This window comes from Schistocerca serialis, chromosome 8, assembly GCF_023864345.2.
Source record: "Schistocerca serialis cubense isolate TAMUIC-IGC-003099 chromosome 8, iqSchSeri2.2, whole genome shotgun sequence".
In the NCBI taxonomy this organism is placed as follows: domain Eukaryota; kingdom Metazoa; phylum Arthropoda; class Insecta; order Orthoptera; family Acrididae; genus Schistocerca; species Schistocerca serialis.
In genome coordinates, this window is record NC_064645.1 from 118992392 (window position 1) to 119015450 (window position 23059).

The following is a 23059-nucleotide window of genomic DNA, read 5'->3' on the forward strand; positions in this document are numbered from 1 at the left end:
CCACAAACCAGTGATCATGCACTTTTGGATGTCAGATAAATCACTCTGCTTCCGCATTACAACAGTGACTGTGCTGTTTACCACATCCCCCAACATGCTTTGTATACCCTCCCTGCTAGTGCTGCCACCTGTCATCTGTGAGTGGTTATTGCACATTGAAGTCAAACTCGGACATCACATTAATGTGACTGGTCCTTGTATAACATGACTGCTTTCACTGATGTCCCTGCCTGTTATAGGGTAGGAAATGCCTGTGACTGGACGGCAGTGGGAGGTGGTGAGTGATGTATGGGACAGGTATTGCATCTGCATCAATCTCAAAGGAATGACCTAAGAGGTGAAGGACTGGGAGCAGGATTAGAATATGGATGGACAAAGATATTCCGTAGGTTGGGTGGTTCCCAGAACACAACTTTGGGTGATGTGGGTAGGGTGTCATCTCAGGGCACAATGAGAGGTAGTTGAAGCACTGATGTAGAATGTGGTTTAGCATTTCAATTGCCGGGGTGATATTGGGTGATCAGAGGAGTGCTGGTCAGTGGCTGGTTAACAGAAGTACTGGTTTCAGAGGAGGACGTGGCACAGAAGATGTAGGAAGTTGGCTCGTTGAGTTGAGAAGGACAAGCTGAAGTAGATTTTGGGAGTAGATGTTGATGTTATGAAGGTAAGAGCAAAAGTTTTCCGTATCATGAGTCCAGATAAGGGGTTATATCTATTGAGTGGAGAGGAAGGATTCCTCCAGATGGCCCATAAATAAGCTGACATAGGATAGTGTCTCATGAGTACACATAGCTGTATCACAGATGAATGCCATGTTATTGGGGAACAAAGTAAATGGACTAGAAGAGACGACAAATTGTGGAGTAAAATGGGAAAGAAAATATCCACAAGAAATTGCTAAACAAGCAAAATATGTTGACAAGTCATAAAGAAAGAATAAGATTACAGGAGGCATCATCTGTGGATAAAGATTAATAGTGTTTATATTGTTCTTTGATCTACTGACCAAACCGTGCCGATGTTATGTTTGTTGCTTGTTTTACTTTTTGACAGTTCCTTGTTTACTTTCTTTTGTCATGATGTAGTTTTGTAACAATTGAATAAAATCAGTTTATTTGATTACATGAGTATTATTGGATTATTACTACTTGTATTATGGAAGAATCCTATGAGATCATACAAAACAATGAGACATGTGATTGAAAACATGTGCTGGGAATCCAAACCAATTGTTCATGAAAATTGCAAATACTGCTATATATTATTTCAATGGTATCACACAGCATATATTGTATTAAGAATTCTAGGATGTTCTGGATTTACTGCATGAAAGATTACTTCTAGAAATTGTGTATTTATTATACTAAATTTGAAGCATAATTCCGATCAACAGAAAACAGTTATGAGGATTTACAAATACTGATGTTCGAAGTGTGTTAACATAAATGTTTATTTATTATTAAACAAAAAAATTAAGTACGTAAATCAACTGAAATATTGTAAACTACCATTACAAATGCCCATACAACTTACAGTATAAATTAAGAAAAAAAAGCTTGTGAATCTTAACATGAACGAAAGTATGTAAAACTAAAATAAGAACAAATAGTAACAGTCTAAATCACAGTTCCTTTAGTGTTGTTGTTGATGACTGGTTTTGGTTATCACAACCATCATAAGGCCAAAATTAATTTACTCAGACCACATGAGGAGCCGGTGTTCAGAACAGTTGTGTACTACCAAAAGGTAGCCATCACCAACTCAAATCAATTTTGGTAAGATGATGGTTATGAATAACTAAAACCAGCCAGCACCAATAAAATTAAAGGTATTGTGATTTAGATTGTTACTAATGTTCTACTAAAAAATGAAAGTCGCTGGAAACCAACATGTTGCCAATAAAACTGAAATACTTTTCAAATTGAATTACATAATAAAAGATAATCCATACTCTATTACGTCAATAAAGAATGAGTATAGCTCCTTTCCATGGCATCGTCATGCATTAGCTTCAGTCTGCTAGATGATTAAATTCTAATGTTACATTTCTAGAGATAAAGACAGCACCACATGGTACAGTGTAGGGGCAGAATGTAGAAATCAAGATGGGTGTGTGTCTGTGGAAAGAAGGGGTGGAGTGAATGAGAGAGAGAATGACAGTAGTAGTTAGTAGTTCCTTCTCCATCAGTGGGGTTGGGGTATAATGCACATATGGTTGCAGGATAGAAGAGACCATAAAAAATTACCTTTAGATGTGTAGAAGATACATAGTATAAGAGAGTGTCCAAGTAGGTCTTGGAAGATACATTCATGGGCATCCAAATAAAGTGGATTCAGATTGAAGTAAAATGATGGTGAGAAAGCAGAGGGAGGTTAGAAATGAGCTAAGGAAGAGGTAGGCAGAAAGTAGGGACAAACGGAGGGCAAGGCCAAGCGATTTGTAGGATTGATGGTTTCTATCTATGCAACTATTGTAAAGCAGTTGTAAAATTGACTGTGGTGAGCTGAGCAATGCTCTCTGAAGCCTGATGGTCAAGTTTGTTTTTGACCAAATTTAAAAGTTGCGCTTTCAGTGGCTGGTCTTTACACTTGCATAAAAAAACCATACGATGGCTGCAGAAACACTGATATACAAAATGGCTGGTATAGCAGGTTGCCTCTAATAGAAAAAGGAATACTAGTGGCAGGATTTGAATAAACACACTGGCAAGTCTTGAAACTAGCAATTTCACAATTTCACATAGATATGATTGATGTCGCAAGGACTGGGAGACAAAGTGCCATAAGGATGTATCAGTACATTTAGTAAGTTGGGTAGGCAGTACAATATCATTTTGGAAAGGACAGAAAGAATTTTGGTGAGAACATTCCTCATTTCAGAAGATGGTAAAATATAGTCAAAGCACTGGCAAAGGATATAGTTTGGCTGTAGCATTCCAAGGTAGTATTTTTTTTAAATATGCAGAGAGTCACCAACACCTACATAATGTTAGGTATGTAGATTGTTTCCTCACACATGCAAGTTTAGATTTCTTCCAAAACCAAGTTGCCATTTTTAAATACTAAATTAAAGTTGCTGAATATTTAATACTGTGAAGTTTCTCCACAAATGTGTGTGTACAACAATTACCATTGCAGCATGCTAATTGATAATTCTTATTAAATAATAATCTTAGAAGTGTCTAAATCATAATAATAAAATAATAATTACCATTTTGCAGCTTGAGTATGACTTCAATTCAAATAGCTTGGCTGTAACTGTAATCCAGGCAGAGGATCTACCTGCACTTGACATGGGAGGAACATCAGATCCCTATGTGAAAGTCTATCTACTACCTGATAAAAAAAAGAAGTTTGAAACAAAAGTGCATCGGAAAACACTGAGTCCTGTCTTCAATGAAACATTCACATTTAAGGTTTGTCTCGTGATTGTACATAGAGATAACTATTTTAGTACTGAATGACTTTCCAGTACACTTTAAGTGTCACCAGAGACAAAAATTTGAATGAAATAAACTATGCTGTTGTGCTATTGGCAGCAATGAGTGTGGTAGTACTTGTCATTTACATTGCTTGCATATCAGCTGGTGTATTCAAATCTTGGCAGTATCCACAACACTATTTTTTCCTACTGGCGGCCTATTTTAACAAGATAATAATAAGTTGTCTCTTCCTCTATGAATAGATGATGAATGCAGCTAGCCGCTAACTTTGTGCAATGTCTTGTCTGTATAGACGTGTATCTGTTGTCTTTAAGACCCTTTCACCTTCACACATAAATCTATACAGTAATGTAAGGGCCTCCCGTGTCTTGGCTGATCCGTGATACGACAGGCGAAAAGTTATACTAATGGAGGATTATTAATATTATCTCTATTTTCATTCGCTCTCTCTCTTTCTCTCCTTTATCTATGTACATTTTTTATTATAATATTTCATTACGTGAAATCAGCCAAATAGGATCTTTGGTGGAGTCCTTCGTCTTGGTAATCAGCGGCTGGCTTGCTGCAAAAGATCTTTACATTTATTATTACTGTTAAACACTGTATTCAATCGGGAGAATCAATCGTGTGGACAATTTGTTCCTTTTACGAAAGATTGCAAATTCCAGATGTGTACGAAGCCTTTTTGGACGATTTAACACAGACTCAGTGACTGCAGGCTCTCTTCGACACAGCTGAAACTTCCCCACTAATTACAGGGCCAACGTGATCATCAAATGGTTCAGAAAAAACTCATTCGTTCATTCACTCCGGAACAAAAAGTCACAAACCTTATTTATGAAGGAAATTGTGTATTAAATCCATCTCCATTACATGTCCAGATCTCCGGTGATTCCACGTCTTAATTATTTTCCGTTTACACTCTCTTTCTATTCAAACAAACCGCTAGTGGCACACAAGTTAATTCGCTCGATTTAGTGAGAAGAAAATCAGAATATGTATCTCTCAGAAATACGTCAATCCCTCAATCCCTACTCCAGAAGCTGTCCTAGTTACCACTCTAACAACCACTCTGTTATTTCAATGAATACTTTGGCATCGTCTAGCTGTCGCCGCATATGTTACGAGAAAATCAGATCAGATACTTTTCCAAAGTGAATGAATGTGGATGGTTTGATGGACAATGATTAATTTGTGCGTGGTAGAGGGTATTTTCTGTGGGGACGTTACACTATGTCAGTAGATTGTAGCAGATGGAAGGAAACAGTAAATGTGTTACAAATAGACACCTTGCACAACTTATATTTATTCAGAAGTGCATTATGTGATAAGAATGAAAAGAAAGACATTTATTTTAGAGATTAGAAAGTTGAAGTGGGTGATCATAAAATTAACCAATTCCAAAACCTCTTTAAGGTAGCCAGCTTAAACTCCAATTTAAAAAGTGCATAGAATGCTGGCTTTGACAGCCATTATTTTCACTGTAGGCGATTTTTCTTTCATGGGCATTAGGCCATGGTCCAAGGCATAATTATCTGCCGAATATTTTGTCTTCCAATACTGAAGACATCAGCAGAGGCTTTAAAGCTGTTAAAGCAGTTACAGTCTCAAACAAGCTCAGGATATTGAGCTCGTTTATGTGTATCCACACAGTGGTCAGTTCATTACGTCATCAAACTGCCTAAGATCGGAGTGTTTTATTGAGATTGTAGTGGAGAAGATTTGTCAGCATTTGTTTTATTTTGTGCTAAGGTCAAGAAATTGTCTGATTACAGTTCTATGCTGTTAAAGTTGTTTTCGTGCTCCTGTATTTCTATGCCCCCTCTGTACATCCTAAGAAAGTGTAGCCAGCAGGAATGTATAAAAACCCTTGTATTTGTGGTCTTGTGTACGTATGGACTACACTCCTGGAAATTGAAATAAGAACACCGTGAATTCATTCACCCAGGAAGGGGAAACTTTATTGACACATTCCTGGGGTCAGATACATCACATGATCACACTGACAGAACCACAGGCACATAGACACAGGCAACAGAGCATGCACAATGTCGGCACTAGTACAGTGTATATCCACCTTTCGCAGCAATGCAGGCTGCTATTCTCCCATGGAGACGATCGTAGAGATGCTGGATGTAGTCCTGTGGAATGGCTTGCCATGCCATTTCCACCTGGCGCCTCAGTTGGACCAGCGTTCGTGCTGGACGTGCAGACCGTATGAGACGATGCTTCATCCAGTCCCAAACATGCTCAATGGGGGACAGATCCGGAGATCTTGCTGGCCAGGGTAGTTGACTTACACCTTCTAGAGCACGTTGGGTGGCACGGGATACATGCGGACGTGCATTGTCCTGTTGGAACAGCAAGTTCCCTTGCCGGTCTAGGAATGGTAGAAAGATGGGTTCGATGACGGTTTGGATGTACCGTGCACTATTCAGTGTCCCCTCGACGATCACCAGTGGTGTACGGCCAGTGTAGGAGATCGCTCCCCACACCATGATGCCGGGTGTTGGCCCTGTGTGCCTCGGTCGTATGCAGTCCTGATTGTGGCACTCACCTGCACGGCGCCAAACACGCATACGACCATCATTGGCACCAAGGCAGAAGTGACTCTCATCGCTGAAGACGACACGTCTCCATTCGTCCCTCCATTCACGCCTGTCGCGACACCACTGGAGGCGGGCTGCACGATGTTGGGGCGTGAGCGGAAGACGGCCTAACGGTGTGCGGGACCGTAGCCCAGCTTCATGGAGACGGTTGCGAATGGTCCTCGCCGATACCCCAGGAGCAACAGTGTCCCTAATTTGCTGGGAAGTGGTGGTGCGGTCCCCTACGGCACTGCGTAGGATCCTACGGTCTTGGCGTGCATCCGTGCGTCGCTGCGGTCCGGTCCCAGGTCGACGGGCACGTGCACCTTCCGCCGACCACTGGCGACAACATCGATGTACTGTAGAGACCTCACGCCCCACGTGTTGAGCAATTCGGCGGTACGTCCACCCGGCCTCCCGCATGCCCACTATACGCCCTCGCTCAAAGTCCGTCAACTGCACATACGGTTCACGTCCACGCTGTCGCGGCATGCTACCAGTGTTAAAGACTGCGATGGAGCTCCGTATGCCATGGCAAACTGGCTGACACTGACGGCGGCGGTGCACAAATGCTGCGCAGCTAGCGCCATTCGACGACCAACACCGCGGTTCCTGGTGTGTCCGCTGTGCCGTGCGTGTGATCATTGCTTGTACAGCCCTCTCGCAGTGTCCGGAGCAAGTATGGTGGGTCTGACACACCGGTGTCAATGTGTTCTTTTTTCCATTTCCAGGAGTGTACAAAAAGAAGCATTAACACATGCCTTAAGAACACAAGATCAATTGTCATGTGTGCAGTACAGATAAATCAGCAGTAGCAGAACATGCACTGGGACAGGGAACCACCAAATTCACTTCTCTGGTACTGTAGTTTTATTAAGATCTAATCATTACTATTCTAGGATTTACAGAGGGGCCATAGAAATTCAGGTAATGTATGACACAAAATGTTAAAGTATATGAACAATTTTCTAGCATTTTGTATGTACAAATGACAGTGGCTTCATACAGTGGTTATAACATACTTGCGTCATTTTCATGTGAATAATGAAACAATTTCATAGCATGTATGAAGTTATAATTAATCCGTAGTATTTAAATTTATAATGTTATGAAATTATTTCATTAATAACATGATAAGGATATGATTTCATAGCATAACATGTATGTTATAATTAATGAAATAATTTTACAGTATTTACGTTTTTAATGTTATACTATGAAATTATTTCATCAACCATATGAGAACAACTCAGGTTTGTTATAACAATTGTAATGAACCAATGTGATCTGTACTTGCAGGATTCTAGAAAACTGTTTATATACATCAGTATTTTGTATTATACATTTTGACTAATAGTGTACTTTTAACAGAAGTAATGATTTGAATATCAAAAAGTGCACATGAAATTAGACATTATCAATCCAAATGTAAATGCAGCTACACAAAAAATTAAAGAAATAGTAAGATTAAATAAAACTGTCAGTCCTTCTGCCAATGTACTGTTGGCATTCCATTTTCACTTCTATACATATGTCAACGATTCTCCAAGCAAGATAATATGTTGCCTCCATCCTACCAAGGAATCTCATATAATGTCACAAATTTGATTTGATACCATCTGACTTTCGGAAAAGCATCATCCACACAATTCTGAAGACGGCAAGAGCTGGCAAGTGCAAGAATTATCGCACAGTCAGCTTAACAGCTCATGCATTGAAGCTGCTTACAAGAATAATATACAGAAGAATGGAAAAGAAAATTGAGAATGCGCTAGATGACGATCAGTTTGGCTTTAGGAAAAGTAAAGGGACGAGAGAGGCAATTCTGACGTTACGGCTAATAATGGAAGCAAGACTAAAGAAAAATCAGGACACTTTCATAGGATTTGTCGACCTGGAAAAAGTGTTTGACAATATAAAATGGTGCAAGCTGTTCGAGATTCTGAAAAAAGTAGGGGTAAGTTATAGGGAGAGATGGGTCATACACAATATGTACAACAACCAAGAGGGAATAATAAGAGTGGACGATCAAGAAGGAATGCTGGTATTAAGAAGGGTGTAAGACAAGGCTGTAGCCTTTCACCCCTACTCTTCAATCTGTACATCGAGGAAGCAATGATGGAAATAAAAGAAAGGTTCAGGAGTGGAATTAAAGTACAAGGTGAAAGGATATCAGTGATACGATTCGCTGATGACATTGCTATCCTGAGTGAAAGTGAAGAAGAATTAAATGATCTGCTGAACGGAATGAACAGTCTAATGAGTACACAGTATGGTTTGAGAGTAAATCGGAGAAAGACGAAGCTAATGAGAAGTAGTAGAAATGAGAACAGCGAGAAACTTAACATCAGGATTGATGGTCACGAAGTCAATGAAGTTAAGGAATTCTGCTACCTAGGCAGTAAAATAACCAATGATGGACGGAGCAAGGAGGACATCAAAAGCAGACTCGCTATGGCAAAAAAGGTATTTCTGGCCAAGAGAAGTCTACTAATATCAAATACCGGCCTTAATTTGAGGAAGAAATTTCTGAGGATGTACGTCTGGAGTACAACATTGTGTGGTAGTGAAACATGGACTGTGGGAAAACCGGAACAGAAGAGAATCGAAGCATTTGAGATGTGGTGCTATAGATGAATGTTGAAAATTAGGTGGACTGATAAGGTAAGGAATGAGAAGGTTCTATGCAGAATCGGAGAGGAAAGGAATATGTGGAAAACACTGATAAGGAGAAGGGACAGGATGATAGGACATCTGCTAAGACATGAGGGAATGACTTCCATGGTACTAGAGGGAGCTGTAGAGGGCAAAAACTGTAGAGGAAGACGGAGATTGGAATACGTCAAGCAAATAATTGAGGACGTAGGTTGCAAGTGCTACTCTGAGGTGAAGAGGTTAGCACAGGAAAGGAATTCGTGGCGGGCCACATCAAACCAGTCAGTAGACTGATGACCAAAAAAAAAAACCCAATGTGACCATACTTTCATCAATGAATGATGGTGTGTTACTGAGTCAAATGCTTTTTGCTACTTGAGAAATACTGTATTCACCTGATTGTCTAGATCCATGGCTTTCAGGATGTAATGTGAGAAAAGTACAAACCGGATTTCAGATTAACAAAGTTTTCAGAATTCATACTGCTTGTTGTAGAGATCATTCTTTGGGATGTACTTCATTATCTCTAAGCTCGGAATGTGTTTCAAGATTCTACGACAGATGGATGTCAGTGACATGGACAATAGTTTGTGGATCATTTCTGCTACCCATCTTGTATTGGGTATGACATGATTCCTTCTTATAATTAGGCTCGTGTTTTTCTTTGAGTGGTCTCCAGTGTATGATGGATGTGAGAGCGACAAACTTAGCATTTTATTCAGTGTATCTCTATCTGTCCCTAAGCTTTGTTTTACACTTATTGTGCCGTAGTCACTGTTCCGTTAGAAGTTTCTTTACAAGTAATGTATATCATAGAGCGTGTCTCCTATTATGAATTGTTCTATTAGGTACATATCTATCCAGTTCTTGGTCAACTATTCTCCATATGCTAATGGAAAAATTGTCATCACCATGAGAATTACAAATTTTTAACACCACAATAATTTTTAATTGCCTTAGACACTGTAGTTTAGAAACTGAGCAGTCTTCATTAGACAGCACACATCACTTCTCCCAGTCATAAACACATAAAATTAAAATAGAAATTTTTATATTTGCTGTATGTTGAGAACATGAACTTTGGATAGAGTAATTAAACTCTGGACACTTCCAGGCCAGTGGGCATGCTGAAGAGGGTGAAAGTGGACTACTCCCAGCATGACATTTTTCATGCCATTTCAAGCCGTTATGCTGTTATTTTTTTAATGCTAGTCCATGTTAATTGCTTCTTTTACTGCTCCCACCAAAGCATAGCTTTGACCCTGCTTTATGAAATTACAGGAAATGTTACAGAAATTACTAAACTGTTTCCAAAAAACTCCCTGTATTTAAATTATGTTTAAGGGTTTTAATTAATCAGACAGTTTCACATCCACTCATAAGATTGTGTTTCTATGCAGATAATTTGCATACTGACATGTACTGCATTTGGTGCAATTAATGATATAAATATAATAAAAAGAAACATTCCACATGGGAAAAACATATTAAAAAAAGATGCTGTGACTTACCAAACAAGAAAGCGCTGGTAGATAGACACAAAAACGCACAAACACACACGCAAATTTCAAGCTTTGATTTGATTTGATTTGATTTGATTTATTTCGTGTTCCATAGGTCAACTGTGTTGAATACACAAGGACGTGGAACGAGTCAGTTTTTTACAAATACAGTCTGATAATCTTATAGCATATACAGAAATTTGAGTACATAATTATATAAAAACTTATACAGTAAATTCTTTGGGCAGCAATATAGAAAAAGAAAATACATATTTTCTTAGAATTATTAAAACACTACAGAAAACAGATACGGAGCACACACAGATACAGATCTCAGGTTAAATAAAATTCGTAGTGGCATTATGTCAACTTGTATTATATAATATTAAAATATTACAATTTATTTAGTTAAAAATTCATCTAGACTGTAAAAAGCTTTTTCTAGCAGAAATATTTTTAGTGCTTTCTTAAACTCGCTATTGTTATGAATCTTTGTCTTTATTTCGGGAGGAAGAGCATTGAAGAGTTTTGCTCCAGTGTAATGGACACCCTTTTGTGCCAAGCTCAAATTTCTGAGTTCACTGTGTATGTCATTCTTCCTCCGTGTGTTATGCTCATGATAATTACTATTTGGTTGAAATATATCTATATTTTTACAAACAAAACACATGAGAGAAAAAATATATTGGCATGTAGTTGTGTATATTTTAAGATTACGAAAACTATTTCTACAAGAGTCTCTTGGGCGCAATCTACATATAATTCTTAAAGCTCGCTTCTGTGCAATGAACACTTTCCTTGCTAATGGCTGGTTGCCCCAAAAAATAATTCCGTACTCAATGAGACAATGAAAATAGCCATAATAGGCCACTTTTGCAGTGTTAGGTTCAACACATGTAGTGACAACCCGTAAAGCATAGGTAGCAGAGCTAAGCCTCTTACAGAGATCAATAATATGTGAAGACCAGTTCATTTTCTTGTCAATGTGCACTCCAAGAAATTTTGTTGTTTCCATTCTGACTATTGGTTGATTACCACATGTCACACTTATCTCTCTCTCTTTTTCTGTTTTTGTACAGAATTGAATAAAGCTGGTCTTACTGGAATTTAATGAGAGACCATTCACCTTGAACCAATTAACCATATCTGAGAGTATGTGATTACTGAGTTCCTCAAGATTGTTGACTGTTCTACTGCTCATAAAAATTGTGGTATCATCAGCAAATAATGTAAATTTACACGGCAGGCTTGTACATGATGGTAGATCATTTATAAAAATCAGGAATAATAGTGGCCCAAGAATTGAGCCCTGGGGCACTCCACATGTAATGGAACTCCATTCAGAATCTGAGGAAGTGTCACATACTCCACCCGAGCTATTCAACACAACTTTTTGTTTTCTGTCTTGGAGGTACGACTGTAGCCAATTGCCTGCAACACCACTTATTCCTACTAATTTTGCTTTTTGCAAGAGAATCTGGTGATCAACACAGTCAAACGCTTTGGATAAATCGCAGAAGACACCAAGTGCTAGCATTTTTTCATTAAGGGTTTCTAGAACTTCATTTGCAAGTGCGTAGACTGCGTCTTCTGTTGAACGGCCCTTTTGAAAGCCAAACTGGCTTTTGCTGAGAACTCCATTCTTCATGAGATGATCAGTAATTCTTACATGTATTAGCTTTTCTAGAATTTTGGAGAAAGCTGTCAGCAAAGAGATAGGTCGATAGTTAGCTAGTTCAGCTTTATCCTCCTTTTTGTACAGGGGCTTCACAATGGCATACTTAAGTCTACTGGGAACAACACCTTTCTGAAGGGAAGCATTGAAAATATGACAGAGAATGTCCCTTATCCACACACAAGAATATTTCAATAAATTACTAGATATATTATCAACCCCTGCAGAATTCGTACTTTTTAGAGACATGATGATTTTTTGAATTTCTTCTACAGTGACAGGATTAAGGTGCATTTCTGAAATTGTGTTAGAATATACAGCTTGACAAAGAGTTACAGCTTCATCAACATCGGGCTTGCAACCAATCTGTTGAGATACTGATAGGAAGTGTTTATTAAAAATCTCAGCCACCCTTTTGGGGTTATCTATTAGGATACCTTCATATCTGATATTATTTATATCTTCTTTACTTGTTGCATCTCTTCCAGTTTCTTTTTTTACAATGCTCCAAATTGCTTTTATTTTATTATTAGAATTATCTATTTTCTTCTCATAATAAAGGGCTTTTGATTTCTGTATTAGTTTCTTCAAAATTTTACAGTATATTCTATAGTGTTCCCATTTTTCTACATCTTTACAGAATCTTATTGCAGCATAAGTTTCCCTTTTGGTTTTACATGACTGTTTTATACCTTTTGTAATCCAAGGCTTGCTTACAGAATTGGAAGCACTGTTTCTGACCCATTTCTTGGGAAATATTTCTTCAAAAAGAGCACAGAATTCATTTATAAAACAGTTAAATTTAGTGTCAACATCATCATGGCTATATACTAAAGACCAATCCATTTGCTGCAACCTGTGGTTGAAAGTTCCTTTCGCCTTTTCATTAATTACTCTTATGACTTTCCATCGAGGAAATTCGTTTTTGAACAGATTAACGTCATAAATAGTGAGAATTTGTCCATCATGATCTGAAAGCCCACTTATAACCTGCCTGACAATATAGTTCTGATGTCTATTTACATCTAAAAAAACGTTATCTATCATAGTTTGGCACTCGGATGTAATTCTTGTTGGGAAATTTATTACTGAAGTCAGATTGAGTAAGTTCATCACAATCTCAAAGTCTATTTTATTCTTATTTTCTGTCAAAAAGTTTATATTAAAATCACCTAATACTACAATATCCTTCGCTTTTGAAAGTAACCATGACAGAAGGAGTTCCATTGAATGCAGAAAAGTTTTTATGTCACCTGAAGGAGCCCTGTAGACAGCCAACACTATTATTGGATAGAATTTAGTTGTTATTTCTGTGGCACATGCCTCAAATTGTTGTTCCACACAATATTTCTTAATATCTATAGCTCTGTATGCTACACTATCCTTAACATAAATTGCTACTCCACCTTTATCTTTACTTTCCCTACAGTAGTATGTTACTAAAGTATAACTTGCTATAGATGGCAAGGCACATTTATCAGTAACATGGTGCTCAGTTAAGCACAAAATCTGGGCATTATTTATACTGTCCTTTTCACTAATGTTAATAAGGAGTTGATCTATTTTGTTTAAGAGGCCCCTTATATTTTGATGAAAGAAAGAGATGCCTTCCTCTTGCTTTTTCATTCTATTAGTGCTGTTACCTGACTGAGAATCCATTGGAGTCTGCCTTGAGACAGGAGAGAGGAGACACCTGACACTACCTACTGTTGTCCCTTCTTTTTCTTCAGGCCCACACATAAAAAATCGTTGAAATGAGAAGGAGGCTCAGCATTTCTTCTGTCCAACAGCCTTCTATTTGTTGTTGTTGATGGTGGTGCTATTTCTGACACTTCAAATGTTGGTTCTACCACTACTGTTGTGTTTCCTTGTGAACTTGGAGTCTTCTCGTTTTTGTTATTTTCGTCTAAAATAATACTTGGCTGATGAGGAACAGTAGTTCTTTTGTTGTTGAAATAGATGTCCACTGTTCTTTCTGTTAAAATTTGGTCTTTTTTTACATGTTTTGCTGCTGCTGATGAAGTTTCTAATGAATTTTTTTGAAGTGTTTTAGTAATGGAGTCAGGCGATGGCAATGCAATTATCGTTTTGGTTTTGAATTTGTTTTGGTGGTTTTTTATTACCCTGGTTATCAGGCTTGTCAGATATTCTTTCCCCAAGCCATTCAGGTGAAGTCCGTGTTGCGTGTGGAATCTACGTCCAATACTGCTTATATCAACGCATTTCACGTTTTTAAAATGTTTGCAGATTTTTGCAAACTGACTGTTGGCACTTTCTATTTCCCTGTTAACACATGACCATCTTACAAGATCATAGCGATGCGGAATATTGACAAGTATTACGTTAGTGTGAGTGAGGTTCCTCAGACACTGTTTAAGATCGCGCGTTGCACTCAAAGTTTCATTTTTGTAGACATCGTTTGCGCCTCCCATAAGTACAACGAAGTCTTTATCATGCAGATTTTTTGCCTCTGCGGATTCGGTCATTTTTTTAATTTCGCTAAGTGGGGCTCCCGGTTTCACTATACCACACGAAAATGTTTCAGTTGTTTCTTTTAGTTTACTAGGAAGTCCACGACCATGGCTGTCTGAAAACACAAACAGTTTCCTGTTATTGGAGTTCACAATTTGCGAATCGTTTTGAATTGTTTTATCACACACTTCGACACAATTTTTGGTCGGCACATTTATATTGACCTCCTTCACAGTTGTTTGCGTCAGTAAATTTTCTTGTCTTACCTTATTCCCCAAAGTGCCATTTTGCTTTTCCCAACGTTCATGCGAACTGTAAGTTGCATTTTCACTATCGGCGATCGAAAGTACTTGAAATGTGTTTTCGTGCACAAAGCTTGCGTAACTTTCGCAGGTTTTCCGAATTTGCACTTTGGACTTGCTGTTTTTGCACTTTACATTTGACCACTTTTCCGTAACGGACGAACTATCTCGCACAAGTTTTAGCGTGTTCAGTTCACTATTTTCTTGTTGTATTTTCGAAATGTCCGTTTTCAAACTGCCGATTATGAACTGTAAGCTCGTTATGCGTTCATTCAGTTTCTTGATTTCGTCTTTACAATTTTCACACGATTTCTTTTTTACGGCAAAATTTAAGTTTTTCTGGAAGGACACTTGCTTAACTTTTACTGTAGCCGCCAGTTGCTTCATCAGGAAAGAGGGAAGGAGTGGGAAAGATGAAAGGATGTGGGTTTTACGGGAGAGGGTAAGGAGTCATTCCAATCCCGGGAGTGGAAAGACTTACCTTAGGGGGAAAAAGGGACAGGTATACACTCACACACATACACATATCCATCCGCACATATACAGACACAAGCAGACATATGTAAAGGCAAAGGCCCAAACTCTTTGCCATTTTTTCTTTAGTCTGTCACTCAAACTCTGTGATAAGTTTACATAATATTCACCATTGACTGCTTGTCTTCCTGAAAATAATCAATGAAAGTTATCCCATGTGCATCCAAAAAACTGCCACCATGACCTTGTCTGGAGATGGATCTGTCTTCACCTCCTTTGGAGCTGATTCTCCCCTGTCAGTCCGCTATTTTGACTGTTACTTCATCTCACATGCAAAGTTTCATCTATGGATATGCATCAAAGCAAAAACTCAGTTTTAATGGAGCAAAACTTGCCAAACACTCAGCTGGAACCCTCACATTGCTGCTGTTGTTCTCCTGCAAGTAAATTTGGGACCCATCTTGCACACAGCTCTCTCATGTCCAAATTTTCAAACAGTAAGTGGTGTACAACACTTTTTGAAATCTCTATGATGTCTGCCACCTCACACACTTCCAGGCGACAGCCATCCAGTACCATTTTTTGGATTTTTCTCACAATTTCTGGCATGGTCACATCATTTGGTTGACCACTGAGATGTTCATATAGGCGGGTCATATGACCTCGCTTAAAGTTTGCCATCCAACATTTTACTATCGTAAATGAAGGAGCAGACTGCCCCAGAGTATAATCTGGTTCAGTTTGTGACTAAGACCTTTCAAATGAAAGTACTTTATCACACAACAGTGATTAGTTTTATATATTTTTCTTATTCACTGAGAGCTCTCACACATACTAAACAACACAGCCTTTGCAAACTTCAAACTTAATTTTATAATGTTGGTACTTTCTACCATAGAATTTGTTTGAAGCAACAACTGTTTTCTATACGTCAGGTCTGGTAGCTGCTGGGATAGTCCTTATATCCAGGGTGTCCAAAAAATGTAGAATACTTTCAGAGGTGGTAGTACTCATCAAAACAAGAAAAATAAATCCAATAAATATGGGTCCGGAAACAGCTTTCTGAGATAAACAAGTGTTTATAGGAAGGACACGTGTCGCTTGCTTGAGGATATTAGCATAGTTGTTGAATCGGTGCCCTGTCAAATGTGTCAGCAGGCTATTATGATGTCTTACTCACAGTTCTCTACCTAACATTAGGTAGTCTGCAGTCAGTTGTGTCATTCGAGTTGTGTTTTAGGCTACATTAGGTTTCATCGTGTTTGTGTGCCTTCTTGTACAGTACTGTCAACCATGGGTACAAATTGTTGTATTTTACCTTCTTCCAAATGCGGATTCACTTATGCATTTGCTGCTATTAAGCTGTCTCTACGTACAAATGGTGTAGTGGATTTACATTTTCTCTCTTCCACCATTTGTTAGCAATGGAATTCTACTACTTGAGAACCGAAATGTCGGATACAATATTCTGCTACGGTTTAGCAAATGGACGTAGCCTACGAGCCTGTGCCTGCTACACTGAAAAATATCCACAGCACAGAGTGTCCTCTGATAATCTGTTTGGTAAGATTTTCCAGTGTCTGAGGGACACAGGTACCCTTTCATGTCAGAAGACTGACAGTAGAAGAAGCATGTCTCATATTCAGTGGTAGAGACCCCTGAAATGAGGGTGTGATGATTATCAGCAGCAGAAAGCGTGTTTCACTGTTTTATCTGGGGGGGGGGGGGGGAGGAGTATGTCATGAACAACTACTGTTAGCATATCATCTACAGCGCATTCAGGCCATAAGGCCACAGGATCATCATGACAGGTGGTAGTTCTGTAAATGGCTGTTGCAGAAGTGTGCTGCAAAACCACTGTTCACATCCAAGATTTTATTTACCGATGATGCAGGGTTCACAAGAGATGATGTTGTGAATTACCGCAACCAGTATGTATGGACAGATGTAAACCCCCGAGCAATTCGGAAAGAGGACATCATTGCAATTCTCAAACAATGTATGGGCAGGCATACTTGGCAATAGATTAATTGGGCCATACATGCTACCAGAAAGGTTAACTAGCATGCATTACCTGGACTTTCTCATTAATGAATTGCCTATATTTCTGGAGGCTGTGCCATTGCAACAATGAATAAAAATGTGATTCATGCATGATGGCACACCACCACACGTTTGTCACAATGTGTGCAAACATCTGTTGTATACATTTCAGGACCGTTGGACAGGACCGTTGGATTGGTCAGGGGCCCCACACCTTGGCCTGCTTGTTCCCCAGATGTGAACCCCTAGACTTTTGAGTATGATGACACTTGAAGGAATTGGTCTATGCCATGCCAATCAATGATGTGGAGACACTATAGGGTTGCATCTTCAATGAGTGCCAGCAGGTACAACAACAACTGGGTATCATTCAAAGAGTGTGTTATTCCTTCCACCAGAGGCAGAGGAGTGCATTTTCATGAATGAACGCCATGTCGGACACCTCCTGTACACACTTTTCACTGAAAGTGTGCATTTCCAGTCCCATGTTTATTGGACTTATGTCAGAAAGTATGCCTTCCCATAACCATGAGACTTATTTTTTGTTTTGTTTTGATGAGTACTACCACCTTTCAAAGTATTTGACACTTCTTTTTGAACACCCTGTATATCTAAAAAGAATCATATGACTCCATCGGACATTGTCAGCTGAAACTCAACAGATTAAAAATTTGCAAATGGGAAATACTGCCACAGAATGAATCACCACAGGACCAAGGGCAAGTTGGAATGGAGATAGAAAAAGAATTTATGGAGAAATAATGAGAGTTCCTTGAAAACTCTGAAGATCAAAACACAACAGCTTTTGCATGATCCGATTGGGTCCGATCACATGCCCAACAGTTGCTATTGTAACAGCAATGGTGTGAGTCCACGGTTATACTTGCAAACTCATGTACTCACTCTCCTTTTTATGCTAGTTGAGTCCACTTGTACCTGACTAGACTCTAGCAATGAGTTTACAGTTAAATGGGCAGTGGTGGAGACTCAGGAGTCGAGTCTCTGAGTATACAGAGATGGGAAGTTCAGAGATAAAGTCATAGGACCTGCTGTCAAGTTTAAAGTGAGTATACGGAGGTTATTTGTGGACTGTGCCACATACAGAACTCCAAGAGACCAACATAAGTCCAAAGCTGTTAAGTTACTTCACAAAGAAAAAGAAGTCTGGAAGTTTGTAAATACTTCATGTTTTGACACATGACTTACCTTTTATCACTACAATTCATTATGTTAAATTGAGATTTTTTTTCCTACCTGTATTTGGCACAAGTTTTGTTATGGAATTTATGTCCTTTTTTAATCTATATAAAATCAAGTAATTAGCATATTCTGTCATTTTTTTACGTGTACAATTCTAACAGCAAACTATTATATGCACATTGTGTAGTTTTACTGAAAATTTTTCCACAACTGTTATATCATTAGATAAAATGTATTCAAAAATCAAATGAGTTTGAATGAAAACAATTTTTATTGTATTTTACAGGGTGTGCCATATGCTGAAGCAATGAATAAAACACTGGTTTTTGCTATTTTTGATTTTGATCGATTCTCAAAGCATGATCAGATTGGTGAGGTAAAAGTCCCATTGTGCCAAGTCGATTTGGCACAAACCATTGAAGAGTGGCGTGAGTTGCAAAGTGTTGAGGGTGAAGGTGGACAGGTAGGTAATTTCCTCTTAGTCATTTCCAAATATCCCAACTGCTTTAAAACGCATGTCTTTCTGGGTGGATAAATTCAAATGGACTCTACACACTCCTTGCACAGTCAATTTTTAGCAAGAGTGCTACATTTGGGCAATAAATTCAGTGTCTTTTTATCTGATGATCTAAAAAAAACTAGTGTCTTTCAGGCAACACTTCCCGAGTTAGTTTGTGTTAGTTTAATGTATTCTCCCATAGGATTCATGCTGACATCCATTGTTGTGTGCTGGTTATACTGCATAACTTCTCTGCATTATTACAACTCTCTCCAAGTTTGTCTCATCTATGATAGAAAATTTCTCTACAAAGTAACAACCTTTGTCTACAAAATACAGTTCTTTCTTCTACAGCTTCTTTGAATGATTTGAATATAAGATCTTTTGATACATTATCAAAACATATTTATCTTCATTGTTCAAAAGCTTTCAGACAAAGGAAACAAGTTACTGGTTGGGATAAATCTTCTCTGTCTCAGCTAAGTTCACTTTCTCCCAAACAAAACATAGGAATGATTGTGTGGATGCTGAAAAATGTTATTTTGGCACTGGATCAGTGTTCAATCCAGAGATTAGAAGACAAGTTTAGTGTCTCAATTACACCAAGAATTTCTTCAGTATGAAGTCCTTGGTGCAGCTTCTGAGCAGTTTTAGACAAAAGACTGCCTGCCAGAGTGACTTCATTTCTTCTGACACTTGTTTGCACTGCAGTTGTCTCTTTTATGCTAATGGATCTGTAGGAACTTTGACTGTAGGGGACAAAATAGTTTTTATCATGAAATTGAATTTGTTGTGAACAGTGGATTCCATGGTTTCAAGCTACTCTGGTTTATCCAAAAGTAAATTTATTTACTTGTGTGCAAATTTTCCAGTTGTTATTGTCCGTAAATGTTCAGCAATTGCATTTGCAGTGCAAATGTATAAAAAGTGAAAGAGTTAACAACATGTAACAGATGATGGAGATGACATCAATTGCAGTGTTTTATTAATTTAATATTATTGGAATCATGTGAATAATATCTTTAGTAGTCTTTTAAAGGATTTCTGCAATAAAAGTAAATCTTCTAAAATTGTATATATTGTCAAATTGGTCCTGCTGTGAGTTGTGAACTTGTTCCACACATGTATTCAGATGATGCAGCACTGACGGTATTTTCTTGAGAGTGCATGAACATCTCGAACAAGAACAAATACCATCTCTAATTGAGTCCCTTTTGGTTTTCTCTGGGCTGAAAATTGATAAATACCTCAAGATTTATGTGGTTACTTTCCTTATATTATACTAGAAACAGTTTGTTAAAAACAGTGTAGAATCACCAAATTCAAAAGTGTCGTATAGGTGTGTGCAATATTTGCCTACAGCTGATACATACTGGGTGATTGTAATCATTGGGCAGCTACTCACAGAGGTCCAGTATGGGTTGTAATTAGCGAATGGCAGCGAAACTTGGTAGAAATGCTAATGCATTAATGCGGAATTGATGCATACTGGAAAAAAAGTCAGTTCTAGTGTGGCTGCCTGGTGTACTGTATATGTGTGTATGACTGTATGGCATCCACACTGTTATCTGACGAGTCATAATGTGAGTGAACAGTATGACAAGTCAAAAGAGAGAGAGTGCACTGTTAAAGAAACCAATTTGTGTGAATGGCAGCAATTACAGTGTTGCATTGAGAGAGTATCACTGACTGAAAGGTCTGAGGAGAGGGACCAATGTTATTAAATGGTTTAAAGAAAATGATAATGAAATTCGAAAACACAGGTGAGCTTGATGTGACACATGGAAGATGAAGGTGTCCTATCCCAGTGGAGGTTACTGATGACATTGCTGTTGCTGTAACTAGCCATGCAGCACTTCCTCCGGGTAGTGCTAATGCTCATGCAGTGTCACAAGAATTGTGCATCCCATTGTCAACAGTATGGAAAGTTTTGCAGTCTATTTTAATGCTGTTACCTGTACAAGATTTAGGCAGTGCACAACTGAAGCATCTGGATCCATAGCAATATTCTGAATTTGTTCTTCGGTTTCTGGCACAGATCAAAGTTAATGTGGCTAGGCAGTATTTTATGGAGTGATGAGGCACATTTTACACTACAGGATGCAGTGAATACACAGATACACAGAACTGCCAAATTTGAGCCATTGCACTTACCATATGTGACTGTATGGTATGGTTTCACAAGCATCTTTATTCTCGGAGTGGTCTTCTTTGAGGAAAATATGCCCAGAGGGCCTTTTAGATGTACTGTGACGTCTGCACATTATCAGGTCCTCCCTGTACAGCATGTGATTCCTAATTTGGAAGAACACAACTGAGTGGAAACTGCTGTTTTCATGCAAGGAGAGGCAACACCTCATGTCACTCACCCATTAGAAGATCTGCTTAATGCAACCTTCCATGAATGTATTATCTCCAGACCAGAGGTTTTCCAGATGCATGACTTGAAAGATCACTTGAACTGAATCCATGTGACTTTTGACTCTGGGGATATCTAAAAGAACGCATTTACCATGGACATGTTCAGTCTCTACCTTATCTGAAGGCCACTATTCAGAAACATGTTGCTCAGATTCCACTGGAGCTGCTGTGAGCATCTGTTGATCATGTCATTTTTTGGATGCAGCACCTTGCAGATTTACACCTGGTGGCCAAAATTGGGATTTTTTTTTTTTGTTTTTTTTTTTTTTTTTTGTATAAATCAGTGCCGCTTTAATGCATTAGAATATCTAGCAAGTTTTTCTGCCTTATGATAATTACAAGCTACACTGGAGTTCTGTGAGTAGCTGCACCTGAATTATAACCACCCAGTTACTCAGTCCCAGGTGCACATCCTTATGTTATGAAAGTAGTGTTGTCCAAGCAGCCATCCTGTGCAATTCAGAGGTTCTATCACTATGGCTGAACGCCATATAAATTTCAAGACTGAATAAAACATTCGTTTCATCTGATGTTCATGTGAATATTATTTTGACAAAAAGTTCACAAAAAGGTCTTCTGATCTCATTTTCTGTAATGAATAATTTACTGCCCATTATGTGGCTAAATCTTTGGGAACTGCATAATAGTAGATCCTTCATGCAGATGGACTCCAGATACTTTTATTTCACGATGAACAACATTTCCATAACACTGTGTAGACTCAGTTATATACTTCACAGAACATGTCCCAGGTGTGTTACAGTTAGAAAGTCCAGTTAACTAAGATCAGCCTCATTGACACTAAAGTAATTGTTATGAATGATGTCTTAAAATAATTAAATTTATTACAAAATAGGGAAATGCACTGTAAGCTGTAAATAAACGTAACTAAGTCAAACTCACTGACACTAAAGTCATTGTGGTGATAGACCTCCTAAAGTAATTACATTCATTGCAGGACAGGGAAATATTCTGTAAACTATACATAAATATTAGCTCATTAGAGAAGTTTTTCTGTTTAAAACTGTTAATATTTTTTACAATTTATTATAGATGTTTCCTCAGACATGTGCGTCCCGTCAGTGACAACAATGTAAGAGATGTATTAGGAGTAAATAGTTTCCTTATAAATGGCAGACTGAACATAAACTGACATTTCTGGGATGCAATGTTTACACATCCCATGAAAATTAATTACTATACAAATATGTAATAGCAACAACAGTTTTGAATGGCACTGAAGGAATATTTCTCAAGCCTTAAAACTTCTTTTTGTCAGTTTCAGTTCTCCAAAATATTCATCATTGGTGTTACTCTTTCAACTCTCATTCTGCTTCCATGCTCTACCTGTCCTATAGCCAAATTAAAAATCTTCAAATATTTCAGATTTGTCCATTTTGCCTTTTATACTTCCTACAGGATTTGTTATATTTCATCAAGAAACACATTCATCCTCATTTTTTAGTTTTCATTTATGAAGTAAAATCAATTTCTGGAATGCTAATATATTAATAAGTAATCTTACTAATTCTTCACAGTGTGCACATGTTAGCACTTTTCAAAGTTTTGCTTGCAAAATTGGTAATGCTTGAAAAATTCATAAGTAATATCAAAGAGTTCATTCTTCCACCTGTTCAATGGTAAGTTGCCACTAAGTATCTGCCTGTTCTCTTTCTCAGCTGTTTTGAAATGGCTTCTAATGATTAGGAAGCAGTTAGATTGTTTTGTTAATCTTTGTGCATTACTATGCACTAAATAGCATTTCATCATTTCAAGGCCATATCT

The 23059-nt window shown here is 38.1% G+C and overlaps 1 protein-coding gene across 4 annotated transcripts in view; it reads left to right on the forward strand.

Annotated features, from left to right (window-relative positions):
• Positions 1-23059, forward strand: part of LOC126416167 (synaptotagmin 1-like) — a 986421-nt gene that overhangs the window by 873828 nt on the left and 89534 nt on the right. For all 4 annotated transcript variants that reach the window (XM_050083735.1, XM_050083737.1, XM_050083736.1 and 1 more), the window contains 2 exons: positions 3222-3416; positions 18641-18817. In XM_050083735.1, the coding sequence (XP_049939692.1) occupies positions 3222-3416; positions 18641-18817 (372 nt within the window). The remainder of the gene's footprint in view (positions 1-3221; positions 3417-18640; positions 18818-23059) is intronic.